The sequence below is a fragment of the Silene latifolia genome, chromosome X (genome assembly GCF_048544455.1).
Source record: "Silene latifolia isolate original U9 population chromosome X, ASM4854445v1, whole genome shotgun sequence".
In the NCBI taxonomy this organism is placed as follows: domain Eukaryota; kingdom Viridiplantae; phylum Streptophyta; class Magnoliopsida; order Caryophyllales; family Caryophyllaceae; genus Silene; species Silene latifolia.
Window position 1 is genome coordinate 346283440 of NC_133537.1, and position 17690 is coordinate 346301129.

At 36.8% G+C, this 17690-nt stretch overlaps 1 protein-coding gene across 1 annotated transcript; it reads left to right on the forward strand.

Annotated features, from left to right (window-relative positions):
• The first annotated feature begins 855 nt into the window (after positions 1-855).
• Positions 856-11549, forward strand: LOC141619848 (enhancer of mRNA-decapping protein 4-like). Its single transcript, XM_074436867.1, has 13 exons — positions 856-980; positions 1329-2221; positions 3443-3492; positions 3560-3716; positions 3833-4051; positions 4180-4308; positions 4895-6307; positions 7187-7546; positions 8309-8428; positions 8701-8871; positions 9941-10105; positions 10255-10380; positions 10954-11549. The coding sequence occupies exons 2-13, from the start codon at positions 1340-1342 to the stop codon at positions 11260-11262; spliced, it is 4101 nt and encodes a 1366-aa protein (XP_074292968.1). The 5' UTR covers positions 856-980; positions 1329-1339; the 3' UTR covers positions 11263-11549.
• Positions 11550-17690: the final 6141 nt, after the last annotated feature.

Here is a 17690-nt window from a genome sequence, read left to right on the forward strand (position 1 = left end):
GTGAGTTAGACAACTCCAAGTCTCCAACATAGTTTATTTCACTGAAAATAAAATTTAAAGGTAAAAAGAGGTAGCCCGGGCGAAGCCGGGCACCAAACCTAGTTTGTTGTATTCTACATTTATGTAATATCAACTTTCGTATGGCTTTAAACTTATTAAGTACAGAGTATAAAACAGCCCGTGAGTTTCACGAGTTTAAAACTAGTTATATTTGTATCTTTCAAAATAGATAGGATACGTAAAATTGATCTCATCTACCAAGGGTGTCACAAATTGAGATAGTCTTAACCCTACATTTTCAAGTTAATCAGTTTTTTAACACAAAATCTCATTGAAAACGGGCATTATCCGTCACAAGCTGAAGACGGATAGTGTCCCTCTCACAAGATGCAAGTGGCAATATGCATGGGTGCTCCATTTTCCCTCCCACTTGCTTTATTGTGAGAGGTCTTCAGCTTGTGACGGATATTGTCCGTTACAAACAAGACGCTTTGGTTTTTTAAAGTGGTCACCACATCTTTAAACAATTTTTTTTTTAAAGTAAATCGATAATATTCAATTATTTACCCCGAAAACAATTTTCACATCTAGCCGATTTAAGACACTTTAGGTCAAATGGAATATTTTCACATCTAGCCGATTTAAGACAGTTTAGGTCAAATGGAATTCTAAGTCTAAAGATTAAGTTATTGAATTTGCACCCATGTTATTCGATTTGGATTGAAATCCAAGATCCAATAAGCCTAAGATGGACTATCCATCTATCCCTCCCATAGTACCATTAGGGTCTTAAATTAATGAAACACATCTTCGCAAAGTGTAAAGCAGCTCTCACTTAACTCACTTCTCTTCCCCTATCATCACTCTTATTTCAAAATATAAAAATACTTGTACTCGTATACGATAACCGGTGGTCTCCGTTATAAACCCTTTCTCCCCGGCGATTTTTATTTACCGCATCCGATCTCATCTCTACCTCGGTATTTCCTCTTTCACCTCTTCCTCACTCTTTATGATTTTTTAATCAATTTTATTTAATTTACCCTAAATCTTCATCAATCAATCAATCATATCTCAATCTTTTTACCGATCTATTATTATTTCTGTTAATTAATTAATAATTATTTTAGTTTATAGTTAATTTATCAGTTGGACCATCTTAACTTAAAGACCTCTCACAACCTCGTTTTATTTCCGCCTCTATTTTAATCAGGTGTGAGAGCGGTTTTAAGTTAAGACGGTCTTAGACAAGAATTGATGTTGATTTACCGTGTTTTGCCATAATCGTAGTTGTTGATTATTTTATTGTTAATTTGATGGTGTGAAAGGTTGTGGAACGATGGCGTCAAGCGGTAACACAAACCCTAATGTTATTCCTAATCAACAAGGCGGTGTTGTTGGTGGTGTTAGTGGTGTTAGTAGCGGTGTTAATTTTGATATGAATAAGTTCTTCAAACCCGCCACATTACCCCCGCCTCCTGCCGCTGCTAACCCTACTAGTTATGCTGCAGCGGCATCAGCAGGGGCAAGTTTTGCTCCCTCGGCTTCTTTCCCACCTCCTAGTGGACCATACTCTTTTCCTCCACAAACCCCGCCGTATTATCACCCTCAGTTAGGTCACCAACACATGCCTAATTTCCCTCCTCCAGACCACCATCTTAATTTACTCCCCCAAAGATCTGTCTCGTTTCCTGTCCCCCCGCTGCAGCCTGTTCAGAACCCTACCCCAAATCAGAATCTGAACCAAAACCCTAACCCGAACCAAAACTCTAATCATGGGGCTAGGCTAATGGCTATGTTGACCCCACCACCAAATTTTGAGTACTCGAATCATCCCCCAACACCTATGCCTACCTCCTTGTCTGCTTCCACCGGGTTGCAACAGTCTCCGTCGGCTGAGTTTTTGATGCCTCAGACAGTCGGGGTACCACAGATGCTTCCTGTGCCAGGACCTGTACGCATGCCGAGTAGCAAGCTTCCGAGGGGAAGACACTTGGTTGGTGAGCGTATGGTTTATGATGTGGATGCTAGGTTACCGGGTGAGGAGCAGCCGCAGTTGGAGGTTACTCCTATTACTAAGTATGTGTCCGACCCTGGACTTATTCTTGGACATCAAATTGCGGTTAACAAGACGTATATATGTTATGGGCTAAAGATGGGGAACATTCGTGCTCTTAACATCAACACTGCTTTGAGGTCGTTGCTCCGTGGCCATACTCAGGTTTACTCTTTTCTCTTGTTATACTATGATACATGTTTAATGATTTTTTGTTTTTTTCCATTCTAGATGATTTTGTGGATTGCATCTGCTGTACGCTGTAGACACTTTTGATTATTTCGTTGTACGTTCGTGCTTTTGAGTCTTCTGCTCGGGACACCAGTTCTTTCATCATTGTTTCTGTTCTTTCATCATGGTTTTTTGGTTTCCTGTGTGGAGAGGAATGTTGTGCATGTGATGAGTACTTTTACCCTGTTCAAGTCTTATACCGTTTGTAAATTCATTAGCTCGCTCTCCGTTGTGACGTTATTTGCTTTCATACACTTGGTCATTGCTCCATTTCTTGAGATTCTTATGTAACATTATACCATCACAGAGTATAATTCCTTAAAGAGTACAATTCCTGTTTGATTGTATGAAAGATGTTTGAGGATACTTAATGTTTTGATGTGGTCAAATTAGGAGTAAGATTTCATTTAAATCATAATTACTTACCACATCCAGTTATTGTAGACTCAATAGAAAGATTAGGTTTACTTTGTGGAGCGCACTAGCATTATACAGTCTGGTATCAGAGTAAATTTGATCACTTATTAATTTTAATAGACACTTTGAGAAGTCTTGATTATTAATCCCACTTCTTATACAACAAAATTTATGTTTTTTTCATACCCTTTTGTTGTTGACCGCTCTTTCATTTTATACTTGTTCTCATAATCAACGCAACTATTTTGTCGCTAATGGTGACTATTTATATTTGTAATTTATTCTATTTCAAACGTGCTCATTGTATTACTTTTGGTAAAAAAATTATTTTAAATTGTAAAACGGTTAACAATAAATTTATTGTGAGCCTGTATCTCCGGAAACTTAATGTTGAATTTTCTTTCTCCTTTATTTTCATAAATAAATAAATATATATTCCCTCCGACCCTAGTTTACCTTCTTCCTTCCTTTTTAGGGTGTCCCAGTTTTGGGGTTAGCTAACTTCTATTTCGTACGCATGTCAACTAATATCCCTTCCGTTGTTGGATTTTTATCTATAGTTTTCAATAAATTTATGTAACTCGCTGTATTTCTATTTTATTTTCTTCTTTCCTCTTTGGATTTTAGAGTTTTCATTGTTATTAAGGATTGTGCTGCTCATGTGGTGCAACTTTTCATACTAGTGGCTGTTATATTTGTTTCTTTATGTTCACTTTTTTTTGTTGTTGTCTGCTTCAGAGGATCACGGACATGGCCTTCTTTGCAGAAGATGTTCATCTACTGGCCAGGTATAAGATCATAAACTTTACCTTACTTTAGTGTTATCTTTGGGTTAACTAACATGATCATATGCAGTGCAAGCATTGAGGGAAGAGTTTGTGTGTGGAAGATCTCTGAGGGTCCAGATGATGAAGGAAAGCCTCAAATTTATGGTCATGTTGTGTTGGCTATTCATATTACTAGTGATAATGAATCCGTTCATCCACGGGTTTGTTGGCATTGCCATAAACAAGTAAGTGATTCTTTTTCTTATGCACCCAACGTCTCTCCTTTTGCATCCTTAGGAAGCAGAAAATTTCCAATGTTTTATTTTTCTAATTGCTTTTTTTTTTTCTATCCTTGATGCAGGAGATACTGGTGGTCGCCATTGGCAAAAACATATTCCGAATAGACACCCTAAAACTTTGCAAAGGTGCTGACTTCTCTGCAGATGAACCACTTTTGTGTCCTGTAGACAAGTTGGTTGATGGGGTCCAGCTTGTTGGTAAACATGAAGGGGAAGTTACCGATTTATCAATGTGTCAATGGATGACCACGCGTCTGGTGTCTGCTTCAAAAGATGGCACGGTGCGTCACCTTGGCCGTTCATTGTTTTTTGCTCTTCGAGCATCTGTATTTTTAACCATCTCAAGTCAACTATGCCTAGTTAGTCTTTTTGAAAGAAATTCATGAAAGCTAATCTATTTTGTATACAGATTAAAATTTGGGAAGACCGCAAGGCCTTGCCACTCCTGGAACTTAGGCCCCATGGTGGTCAGCCTGTCGATGCGGCTAAATTTTTGTCTTCACCTCATCAGCTGGGACACATAATCCTCATCACAGCGGTATGCTCATTATTTTATATTTATTTGTTGTGTGATACTTAGGCCTCGTTTGGTTGCCCTTCGAAATCATGGGAATTGAAAAATCCCATGAATTACAAAAAGGGGAGGGGGTTTGGCTGCCAATTATTTGGCAAAATGTAGGCATTTAATTTTCCTAGGAGTTTTGAATGCCTACATAATGAGGAAATTGGATTACCTACTCCCCCTAGGTACCTAGGTAGTTGACAACTCCGGTGGAATTCAACTCCCACATGCATAAACAAACGAATTTTCTGAATTCACGTGAATTTGTACATAGGAATATAATTCACCCGAATTGAATTTTCCGGTGACAATTCAATTCCGGGATCAACCCAACGATACCTTAGTTTATTTTGTGGCCAATTCAATAAGTTATGGTTTGTGCCAAAGATCTGTACCAAAATATGGTCTTTTTATTTTTTTTATTTTTTTAATGTATAGCCTTTTAGGCTATCTTGTCTTCCTCACAATCACCACACTTTTTTCCTTTTATCTTTTTATTGATATTTTGTTTCCTTTGGGGCCATCTCGTGATCCTTGTTTGATTTTTTTTTTCCGTAATTAGGGACCACTTAATCGAGAGGTTAAGCTTTGGGCCTCATCTGGTGATGAAGGATGGTTGCTGCCTAGTGATGCTGAATCCTGGCGATGCACACAGACATTGGAGTTGAATAGTTCTGGTGATCCTCGAAATGAAGATGTATTCTTTAATCAAGTAGTTTCCTTGTCTCAAGCAGGGCTGCTATTACTTGCGAATGCAAAAAAGAATGCTATTTATGCAATTCATTTGGAATATGGGGCTAACCCGGCAGCAACTCACATGGATTATTTAGCAGAGTTTACAGTTACAATGCCTATCTTGAGCTTTACTGGGACAAGTGATGTTTTGCCTCATGGAGAGCACCAAGTTCAAGTTTATTGTGTCCAAACGCAAGCCATACAGCAGTATGCACTGGACATCTCTCAGTGCTTACCGCCACCAATTGAAAAGTCTGGTATAGAGAAGTCAGAGTCTGGTGTATCTCTTGATAAAGTTAATCTTCCACCGCTAGACCCATCTGAAAGCAAATCTATGGAGGCAACTTACTCTACGCCTGCGTCAAGTAATGAAGTCAGTGTTCCCGCAAGCTCTTCTGAGACTAACTGTCGCGAGCTTAATACCACATACGTGGACTCTACACCTACTTCACTCCTATCAGCATCAAGCCTTACTGGCATTTCCCCGGTTGCACTTCCACCTCTTCCTCTCAGCCCGAGGTTATCTAGAAAAACTAGTGATATTCGCGGTGATCACGCTTTTGCTGATTATCCGGTTGATAGGCAGATGGATAGTCCACATACAAGTTCATCGAGTATGCTCTCTTTGAACGACGATAATAGAGCTACGCAAGGAAATTCATCTGATGTTAATCAGCCTGCCATGTTCAAACGTCCAACTCATTTGGTAACTCCTTCTGAGCTTATGCCTATATCAACGGCTGATACAACACGTGCCATGGAAACGGGTAAAAAAGAATCTAAGACTCAAGATGAAGAAATGAATAATGACTCGGCTAATGTTGAGGTGGAGATAAAAGTTGTGGGTGAATCTGGGATTTCTAGAAGTGGTGAGCCGACTCGTCCGATCGATCATCCAATTTTGACCGAGAGAAATGAAAAATCCTTCTATTCACAGGCGTCGGATCTTGGCGCTGACATGACTCGGGAGTGTTATGCGTCACCTTCTCAATCAACTATCATGGAAGAAGCTAGAAGCAGCATAATGGAGGCTCTGTCACAACCTTCACATTCCGGTGACGAGGAAGATGAGGTCAGTAATGATGTGTCTCCAACTCCGGTTTTCGAAGGGGAAAAACTGAAAGAGAGGAACGTGCAAGAATCAGCAGAAATATCACAAGGATCCGTTAATGGTTCAAGCATTCAATCCTTTGATACTGCATTCCAGCAAATTATTGCTACAGCAGAAACAGTTAAAGAGGTATTTGTATTTGAATGTTCGAACTTGCTTATGGTCCTGATTATTAAAATCCTAAGCGTAGTCTATAGTCTTTTATTATCTCTTAAATATGCTGACTTCTACTGAAGTTATCTGTTTTGCTCTTCCTATCTGTTTATTAGATAGATGCTAATTATAGGCTCACTATGAGTATGGAACAGATTTTGATATGTTGATGTCTTCATTGGGAGTCAATAGATTTATATGCATTTGGTAGTTACTGTAGTGGACTTGTGGCCTTGTGGGTGTTGTCTTAGTCTACTGCAAAGCTTCATTCTTTCGGGAAAAAATTCATTTCTCTTGCAGTGTATTATGTTTCATAGTTATGCAGATGTGGCCTGACTTCTATTTTTTGTCTCCAATTTTCTTTGGCCTTTTGTTTTGTGTCTTAGTTCTCTGCCTCAACATTACTAAATGCTTTCTCAGCTATTCTATTATTTGCACTTAGTTTTCTACTCTGTCACCTTGTTTTCTTATTTCTTGGGCTTACTTTTGCTCAACTACCCTCTCTTTCACACCTTGCCTCGGTTACCCTATTTTTCCCACCTTTCTTCCTTTTTGTTGGTTTATCACTTTTTTTCCCCTGGAAGTAAGATTATAATACCAATTAAGGGATACAAAGAGGGTGACACCCATGTGCAAAAAGATACAGTATAGGTGACACCCATTTACAGAAAGACGTCCATATACAAAATGAGAGATTTATATTATGCTCTCAAACTATCATGTGTATTCTTATGTTGGGTAATCTTTTCATGTTAGCCTACCCCAGAGAGATTCATGCTGTCATTATCATACTGTGTACTCGAAGTCCAGTTTAGTATAGTCACTTCTTATATTGTCTATGTAACTTGCTTGCAGATAATGGCCTCTATGAAAGAATTTCAAGAAATGCAGAAACAGATGAGCGCGAATGCCGCTGCACCAGTTATTAAAGAAGGTAGAAGACTAGAGGGAGCCGTGGCACGGTGCGTGGAAAAGGCTACTAAAGCTAATGCCGATGCTTTATGGGCCCGTATGCAGGAAGAAATGGCTAAACATGAGAAATTGATACGAGATCGTACTCAGCAATTATCTGGCAATCTGATGAGTAAGGATGTTGTCCCCATGCTTGAGAGATTATTGAAGAAAGAACTTGCCGCTGTTGGTACAAATATAACTCGTGCAATAATCCCAGCTATTGAGAAAACTGTTGGTTCAGCTATTACTGAATCCTTCCAGGTTTGACCCTCAGTTAGCTACCCATATTATTTTAAGAACAAATGATTTGAAGATTTCCAGCTTTACCAGTGAATAACTTTTTTTTTTTTTTTTTGAAAGATACCAGTGAATAACTTAATATAACTGTTAACAGATATTATCTGTTAAAAAAGTAAACGAGCTTTTGGAACTGTAAGTTCGATTGGCCAATACCTTAATATAGTCCATAAGAAGGATGTCATGTACCTGTTCATTGCAAACTTATATACACAAAGCACTATGCCCTATGGTTTCAGCCCTAGGGTGAAGGACCAAATAGTGTGGGTCCTTAGAAGCTGAAGAAAGTAAATTTCAAGTCCTTGTGCTAGTATATTTGTAATTATTAAATAGCGCAAGAAAAGTAGAAGAATATTTTAAAGATCTTTAGCAGCTGATGACATTTTACCGAATAATATAATACTCATTCTGTCCCGGTCATTTGTTGTCCTATTCCATTTTAGGGTATCTCAGTCAATTGTTGTCCTTTCTATTTTAGGAATGCACTTGACGAACAATTTGATCCTTCACACAAAATTTGATCCATTTGTCATTTTAGTAATCGACTCACTCCTCTTTGTGCTAAAACCAAAGGACAACAATTGACCGGGACGGAGGGAGTATTTTTTAATTTTAACTCAATTCCAGAAAAATGGAGAGCAACAGAGTACTGGAACCCATGCATGCACTTCCTTTATTGTTCAACTTACTACACCTATTCTTTCTTAACCTTCTACTGTTTCACAGAGGGGTGTTGGTGACAAGGCAGCTAGTCAGCTAGAGAAGTCAGTGACTTCAAAACTAGAACCTGCAGTTGCAAGACAAATTCAACTCCAGTTCCAGACTTCTGGGAAACAAGCACTTCAGGTGCACATAATTCTTGTTCAAACTTATTTCTTACCTATATGACTAAATTTACAATTGATGATTCGTGTTAGCCTACTGTCTACCCAACATTTTGGGATTAAGATTTTGTTGTTGTTCAAGATCGACACCTTTCAAGGTATATGGTTATGATGAGAAATAAAAGAAAGGAAACCAGATTTAGTTGTTTTTTTCTTTGTATTTTGATCTCAGAGTTGTTGATGTAAGCTGCTTTCAAGTTGTAATGTCGTGACAAGACCCATGTTTGTTTGCAGGATGGATTGAAGTCTTGCTTTGAAGCTTCGATTATTCCTGCTTTTGAGGTCACTTGCAAAGCAATGTTTGAGCAAATAGATGTTGCTTTTCAAAAAGGGATTGTTGAACATACGCAAGCAGCTCAACATCACATTGAGACTACACATTCTCCATTAGCCCTCGCTCTTAGGGTATGAATTTTTTCTAAACATCATGGATATCTGAGCTTGGTTTGATTCATCTATTATCGCTAGTTGATTTTACCCATTTTGTATTTGTGTTATTGACTTACTTGAGGTGTGCTTGACATATCTTGATTGAGAATATACTAACATCGCTGTTGAGAAGGCATTTCCTGCTTGAAGTCTGAAATGATTTGTATCCAAACAGTGTGGCTAAGAGAACTCGTGGTTTTATTTGTTTTGGGCTTATTTGTTCCTTTTTGAAGTCCATATTTGGGATTTCCAGTTTGGGATTCAAGTTTGGCATTCAACCATCACATTTTCTCTGTTTTTTTGGGTCAGATTGGGAATGAAATCGTTATCAAGATCATAAACCTAGAGTATCTGAAATTTTCCATGTCTGCATGCTTGTTAGCAATTTTTGATTGAAAGAGCCATTGTCTTAAAATTTGTTCTTCTTTATGTTCCATATGTACATATTGTTTTAGTTTCATGCCAATAACCCAATCTCTTCCTCTCCATATCCACACTATACTTGTTGGTGGTGGCTGACATGGCTTGAAAAACGGGTCTCATATGTTTAATCTAGCTTTCTCAGTAGCTCAGCAGTCAGCTGGTGGTAGTGGCGATAAATATTACGAGTAGTGGCTGTCTAGTTGGTCTTTCAATTTGGTCTTTTGAATTTTGTGGCACTAGATAAATGAGGGGGTGGAAAAAAGATTAGATGACTATGCTGGATGTCCAATAATTTTGCACAGATTGTGAAGGAAAGAATGATTATAGCTGAAAATAATTTGACAGGATGAAAAGGCAATGAACACTTCCCTGGATTACAAAACCAATGGTTATCGATGTTTTTGTGGATGAACATAATGTGCAACACTGATGAGCATAGAAGTGTTGATAAATATAGCCAAGTGTGATGCTTTTATCGTTTTGACATTATTAAGATACTTGTCAGAACTTAATCAGCTGTTGGGCGTTGGTAGGGGGAAGGGTTTGAAATACTGTTGCAAGAAAGTTATCAGCTACCAGCTATTTGTAGATCTATAACATATTTTGTATGGTGAACATACAGGATTCTCTTAATTCAGCATCATCTCTCACCCAAAGCTTGAGCGGGGAACTGGCAGATGGTCAAAGAAAGTTGATAGCTCTTGCAGCTGCTGGAGCAAACTCACAGTCAGGAAATCAGTTGGTAACACAATTAAGCAATGGGCCATTGGCTGGCCTACATGAGAAGGTTGGTCTTATTGCTTGGGACCCAGTTCTTATTTTAATAGTTTTGTTAGTTTTGTCAGTCATTTGTAGTAGTCTAAAAGTGGGTATAAATCGTGCTTGTTGGATTACTTGATTATATTGCTTCTTTGAGCAATTTTACTTACTTGACAGGTTGATCAGCCATTTGATCCAACTAAAGAGTTGTCAAGATTAATATCTGAACATAAGTATGAGGAAGCGTTTACATCAGCTTTACAAAGGAGTGACGTGGCTATTGTATCCTGGTTATGCTCACAGGTATGCGCTGTAACTAAGCTATGAGTCTTATTAATTATTGTTTCTGCTTTTGTATGTTATCATCGCATAAGAGCCAATCTATTTAGTAATTTTATTACCTCGTTGGTTCTTTGTATGAAATTGTTGCTGGCATCAGGCAAATGATTTTAAGTCAAGCGATACTGGTTAGAAACTACTGTAGATGTATAAGCCTGATCTAGATGAATATGTGTTAGATTGGTGAAACTGTTTAACCCTTTGTTTCCCTATCTTGGTGTCCTGTTCATGAATACATCCGCAGCTGGAATATTTCCTTTTTGTATTCCAAAAAGTATTTGTTGTCCTTATGGTTTTGTGACCCACATTTTTCATTAACTTGCAATTTCTATCAACATGTACTATATTCCTTATTTTTAAGCAAAAACAACCCAAAAAGTTTCTTCATGGGATGGTAGGAATAGGTGGATTCTCCGTAGTTAGCAGTAGTAATATTGATTATCTTTACTGGATTTTTTTCTTCCCTTTTTTCATAAGTTGATTAGTGTTGGTGTGTAAGCATGCTTACCAAGTTACCGCTCTGTATGCGCTATGCAGGTTGACTTGCAGCGAATGTTGACTGTTATGCCACTTCCTTTGACGCAAGGCGTTTTGCTCTCCCTACTACAACAACTTGCTTGTGATATAACAAAGGATACAACAAGAAAGCTAGGGTGGATGTTGGACGTGGCTTCATGCATAATACCGCATGATCCAATGATAGCCGTCCATGCCCGCCCAATATTGGAGCAGGTTTACCAGATCTTGAATCATCAACGAAGTCTTCCAAACACCACACCTGCCGAAATCTCCAGTCTCCGTGTCATCATGCACGTCATCAACTCGATGCTCATGGCATATAAGTGATGCAAGTAGAGCGTCTCTTTGTTTTGTTGATTTGACAATGTATAGAAATTTCTTTGTCTCACGTCTTTCCTCGAACTCAGTTGTTAAATTTGGAGTATGAAACACGGTGTAGATTGATATATATGGAAACAGGGACATAATGGATGATTTATCTTGACACAAGCGCAAGTCCTTAAGCGCCTTTTGGCTATTTGAACTAGAAACAAAGTTGCTTGATGCAATTGGTTATGCCCAACAACACATCCTTCGAGGAATATGGAAGGTAATCGATTGTAGTAGCTTCTGCACTCGAATTTGTCCATTATCTTTTCTAGTCCGAAACTTCTTTGTTATGGCCTGGCTTATCTTCTGTTAGCTTGCCACAATGCGAGTCGAGAATAAAATTCTATTTTTTTTGTTACGGGTTTCCCTTTCGTTGCATTATTGTTGTTTACAATTGATACGGGTCATGTGATATTCAATTGCTTAGTTTTGGTGAATGTACATAAAACATGTACTAAGGTGTGATTAACATGTCATGGTTGACTCTTGGTAGGTGATACTTAATCCTACTTTTTTGTACTAAAAACTAAGCAATAAAATATGTCAAGTTATCTATCTATTTCATGAAAGGTTCAAAATATTTTAGTTTAATCCCATTATTGAGGTAACACTCAAAACCGCCAAGGGACAAGAATACCTTGAACCTTAAACAAGGGCGTTGACATGATTTTCATATATGTATGTGCACTTTGAATCTCCAATGTAGGTAAACCTTCTTCCCATTTTTTTTTTCAATAATGCTTAGTATTAAAATAATTATCAGTTTAGTTGGTTTTGGAACTACTCCATCCGATTCTTCAGAATACGGAATACCTCTTTTATTAAAAATACAATTCTCACGGATCTTAAAAAGTGAGGCAATTCCAAAGAATCAGAAAAATTATTTGAGAAGGTGATGTTCATGTCCATGTAAGATTGGACAACCGTTACAAAAGCACAAGACAAACACGTTAGTAGGAATGTCATGTTTCCTTATGGCGTTTCTTTAACAAAACCATAACGTAAAAAAAAAATATAAAAAATACCATAGACACGTTTGTAAGAATGGATTTTCGAATTTTATTAGTTTTTTTGTTGCAATGTTTAAAACACTAAACACGGTGCCATTGGCAATAACGAGTTTGCATTTGGATGAATTTGTTATTTGCTTTTGGCATTCTATAAACACAGTAATAGTGTGTTTGTATCGTGTTTTAGTTTTGGGATTTTTTTCCACTTAGAAAAATAGCTTCAAAACTGACCCAATATTTTCTTCGAAACATAATTTTGGAACAAAAAGCTTCGCCTTTTTGTACTGCATCACAAATTCGCAATATACCCAGCTTACTATTAATCATTGTTTGTTATTAATTGAAAAAATACTTGAATTTCTCGTTTTTTTTTTTTTTTTTTATTAACTTAGGAATTAGGATGTATGAATAACATTACAGGGAGTATTAATTTTTCTTATATTGGGCATAGTCGTCATTAGGTACTAGTGTGCGTGCTAGTACTGCGTTGATATAGCCATACAAGTGGAACTAGTCGGAAAAACCGAGAACGACACATAACATTTCAAAAATGCTAGTGATAGTATCATTCGACTGATTATTTACGTTTGATTAAAATATTCGTCACAGAAACGTAAAAGCGTAAAGACGTAAAGAATCGAAAGAATGGAACTGAGCAAGAAGAAGAAGGGCGAGCTTAATAAGATTGAATATGTACAATGTCAAACAGCTCAGCAATTCATAAAAATGTGCGAGAGCTAACTACAAATCTACTGAGTACTCACATTACACCCAATTACAACCAAACAATTTGTGCACCAATTAAATAGCCATGGTTTAAAACACTTAACACCAAACCCTAATTACTACTTAAATTAATTATTAATGAAATAATCACCAACACTGATCTGTCTCCCACCTTCGTGTCGGCCGACGGCGACCTGAGACCGTAAATCGATGATTAGATCCGAATCCCAATGACATATCATACACGGCACGTGCCGCCGGATCACACAGCGTCTCATACGCGTTGTGGATCTCCATGAAATCACACCCGTCCGATGACGATGACGATTGAGATTGAGATGCGTCGGGGTGGTAGAGCTTGGCTAAGGAGCGATAAGCGGATTTGATCTCGACGATTGAGGCGTTGGGTTTGACGTGTAGAACCTCGTATAAGCTGCTTCCTGAGCTGAGTTTACGCGAGGACGGTGGCGCGTGTCTTGGAGGAGGTGGTGCGACGGCGGCGCGGCATCGGAGAGAGGTGGCGGTGACGGAGAAGGAAGTGGTAGGATTGGTTGGGAAATTTAGGGATTTCAGCATTTTGACTTTTTGTGAAAATTGGGGGAAATTTGGAAGAATCAAAAGTAGTGAGAGAGAGATAAATGAGGAGGGATTGGTTTTGAGTATTTTATTTATAGAGGAAAGGTAGTACGGAGTATGTATTTATAAATAAATAAATAGTGAAAAAAAAAGAGTGTTGACATCGACAGTGTTTCAACACAAACCGTGTCTTGTCTTTAGTCTTGTCTTTACATTTCCATGTTTATCAATCTGACTCGTGTCTTATGTGTACAACTCCTAATATTGTTCGACTTCCATGACCGACCTCCATAACTCCCATCCCTTAAAATTCTAATTGATCCGTAATTCTAATTGGTTAGAATTAATGACTTAACTTGAGTGTTTATTGTTGAAAACTACTCCTCATTATCCCTAAATAACATAATAATAAAATACTCGAAATTGATCGCACACGTAACCTTAATTAATCTGGATTCTTGCAAATTTAAAATAACCTGGCCTGAATTGACCTAACCCATTTGTCAAGTCTAATTATGTGGCAACGTTAATTCTCGTATCTGCCCATTCTGTAGCACATGATGACGTATTAGGATTATACGAATATTTTACTACTCTTTTTTGTATAAAAACACTTTTTATGCCGTATAATTATAATTAAGATACGAAGTATGTTAGTATTAATTAGTTTAATTGAATATATAATGTGTTCGTTGTATGTAAGCAGTGATTTTGTTGGTCTTAAATGAAAAATTTGGGTTTATTAAATTAGTTTAGTGAAGAGAGTAGAGGGGGTGTATAGAGTATACGTAAAAGTGAATGAGTGGCTAGATTTGAATGAAGACATAATACTACAAGACTTCTAGAAGGCTCAAATCGTTTAGTTGTTCCCACAGATATTCCCCAACTTTTTATGCGTAGCTTTCAACGGAGTATTGTATTTATGTGTGTGCCCATTGAATCATTGATCGATCCACAATCACACACTATTTTCTTTATTTCTATGTGCAGTGGGCTCGCTTCTTCAAACAATGTGGTCCAACCCCCCCTAGATATTTGATTCCAATTCTTAGACTTTTACGTAGACTGATTAATGAAATCTAAAATCCATCCAACTAGACCTTTAATAAATCTGACTAATATTCTTTTAAAATAATTTTAATTTAATTTTACATGCTCAATTTTAAGTTTTAATTTATTTGGTAATTTTAACTCTAAAGCCACGTTTCATAAGTACGTATGAACGTGCAAAACTCACGTTTTTACCTACCACGTCTTCTCATTTTTCCTATTTGATTCCTCTAGTTACTAAAAAATATTCAGTATGTCAGTGACTTTAGTTTGATCATATGTCGCAATTAGTCACTTGGATTTACGTCTAATTTAAAGTTTCACTATTACTTTTCTCCTTTAGTTGATAAAATGAAAATTCAAATGAGAAGTAATAGTGAGAGAGAGAGAGATAAAGTGGAAGGACAAAACTAAAAATATTATTGAAAAAAGACAGCAAGTAGTAATTTGATTGCCTACAATATTGGGAAATAATGAAAATATTGAAATGGATTGCTACCTAAACGAATGAAGTTACAACCACTAGTTACGAAAAGCAAGTAGTAATTTGTTGCCTACAACAAAATTCACCTGTTTTATTTATCACTAAAACTTTAGATAGATGATCTCTCACTAATTAAGTTATTAAGAGATCAATATTTTATATCCTTTTATTTATTTTTTGTGACCCTTTTATTGTTGATTGTGTCATAATAATTTCGTACCTATTTACATAATAAATGTACTCATTTTATTTTTAATTTTGATTTGTACTTATTTTATTACTTTTAGTACCACTTTTACTTAAAACTTTAAAATAATCTTTCAATAAACTTATTGTGTTCGGTATCTCAGGAGACTTACTCTTTATTTATTAATTAATTAAAGAATTAAAGGCAAATACAAAATGGCGGGAAAATGAATGTAATATTAAATATTCTAGAAGCAATAAGATCCAACAACTAGTCATTGCCTCACCGTCACAGCACCCACATATCCTTTTGCTTCTAGAAGTGTAGACCCCACCCCCCATAATACTATCCAAATTCCAAATACTAGGACTACTACTTTCATTTTACACTAGTTTTATCATAACGTCACTATAAATATACTCTATTTTCCTATTTGTATCGTTACAATATTAATTAAATATGAAGTAATAACTATACTATTTAATGTACAAAGCGAGTAATATTATATATTACGGATATTTCCGAGTGGTATAATCGAGTGTCACACTAAATACTCGGGATCAATAAATATGCGAGGGATGTCTTATACGAGTAATAATAGTAGTAGTAATAAATACAGAGGTTTGGTAACTCAAAAAATAGTAATCTTAACATATGGTCAAACCATCTTAAACTCAAAACCGAATTCGCTCATCGCATACTGAATCTTAATTCGTTTTGAATATAATGGTAAACCATTAATTCTGTTTGATGTAATCCAATCAGATGACATGAGATGCAATCTAATGTTGGATTAATGTTCACCCTTTGTGTTAATCTAATAAATGTTGTATGACTAGTTGGGGCAAAGCACATGGCATAGAAAATGAAACAAGTGAGGTGATGTAGCTTTCAATAATGCGTGATGGGCCTTTTACTTTACTTTTTGTAGTCGCTACTCTTATTTCACTTCTTGTGGGTCACATGCCTTCTAGAACTGATGTTGGATTACCAATTATTCAAACACAAAATCTCATTATTATAGACGGCAGCTATTCGTCTATAACTAAAGACGGGTCAAGTAACATATCACATTACGCATAAGACAAACAACTAACGTCATGGGGCTAAAAAATGTCACCACTTTAAGGGTATTTGACCCGTCTCTTGCTATAGACGGATATATTCGTTTATAGCAAGACTTACTGTTATTCAAATGCATTTCTTTCACTTTTTTTGTTGTCCTTAAAAAAAATAATTTTCTCTAAAATATGGTCATCACATCTTCATAGTTAAAAAATTGCCGACTATACCAATATAACAGCAAGTATAATAGATTAATAACACCAACATGAAGAAAATTGTATGGGGTTTCAAGGGAAGTTACTTTTTATTGTCGTCAATGACTGTTAAGAAGCGAGATTTGTAAATAAATGCAATTTTTTACAAGTTATGCTCCCATCATACAAGATCACCACCGTACAAAGGGGATTCCCGATGACATCAACCATCTTTTACCTACGTTCCACTCTCTATTAGTTTCAAGTTTTATTCCATCCTTAATTTAGATAATAATTCTACTCCTATCAGCTTATGATTTGAAATCCCACCATCGTCAGGCTTTGGATTAAATCACATCGAAGGCTTACTTTACCAGCTTGGGTGATCAGTACAGCTCTGTATACTAATCCAACACATAAGTGAACATCTCAACTGCATAGACACCAAACCCATGAGAAAACTACCATTCCTGATGACACTTACCTGTCAAATGTTACTCAAATTTTGTCTCAAGCTAGCTCAACATTACAAAAAAGCCTTGCAAAAACGAACATTTAAAATGCCTGAGGAAACATACGTGGTTGCGGAGGAAAATGTGTGTTGGGTGCCGTGGCTAAGCAGGGGTGACCAACATTTTGCACGTAATACCGTGATGAAAATGCTCTATGTGCACATCAATGTTTATTTGCTGAGAATAAAATCAATCTTTTCCACTTCTCATGCTGAATATACTGGATGTATTCTACAATGCCAATGACATTTTGGCAATATTCTACAATGCACACTGAAAACCTTACGGAAAACATGTTCATAAACTTAAAATCTAAGAGCAGATATATCAGTTATTTCTAACTTCTCAGAGAGGTACAACCTAAGACGATGGCACAAATTATAATCCGTCCTTTGAAGAACACAGACTGGAGTCTATTTCTTCTGCTTCTTATAATAGCCTATGGGATAAACATGTACAGAAAGTTGAACTAAAACAAAGCGGAACAAAGACGCAATTTGGCAGTGTATCCGTCCCCTCACGTATGACATTAGCAACCAAGACAGAAGATGCAGATTTGTATGCAGAAATGAGAGATCTCAA

Bases quoted from the DNA above. Each gene is read 5' to 3' on its own strand.
- LOC141619848 (XM_074436867.1), top strand. From the start codon at position 1,340: ATGGCGTCAAGCGGTAACACAAACCCTAATGTTATTCCTAATCAACAA. The intron at 6,308-7,186 runs GTATTTGTATTT...ACTTGCTTGCAG, and splicing joins CAGCAGAAACAGTTAAAGAG to ATAATGGCCTCTATGAAAGA. The intron at 8,429-8,700 runs GTGCACATAATT...GTTTGTTTGCAG, and splicing joins CTGGGAAACAAGCACTTCAG to GATGGATTGAAGTCTTGCTT.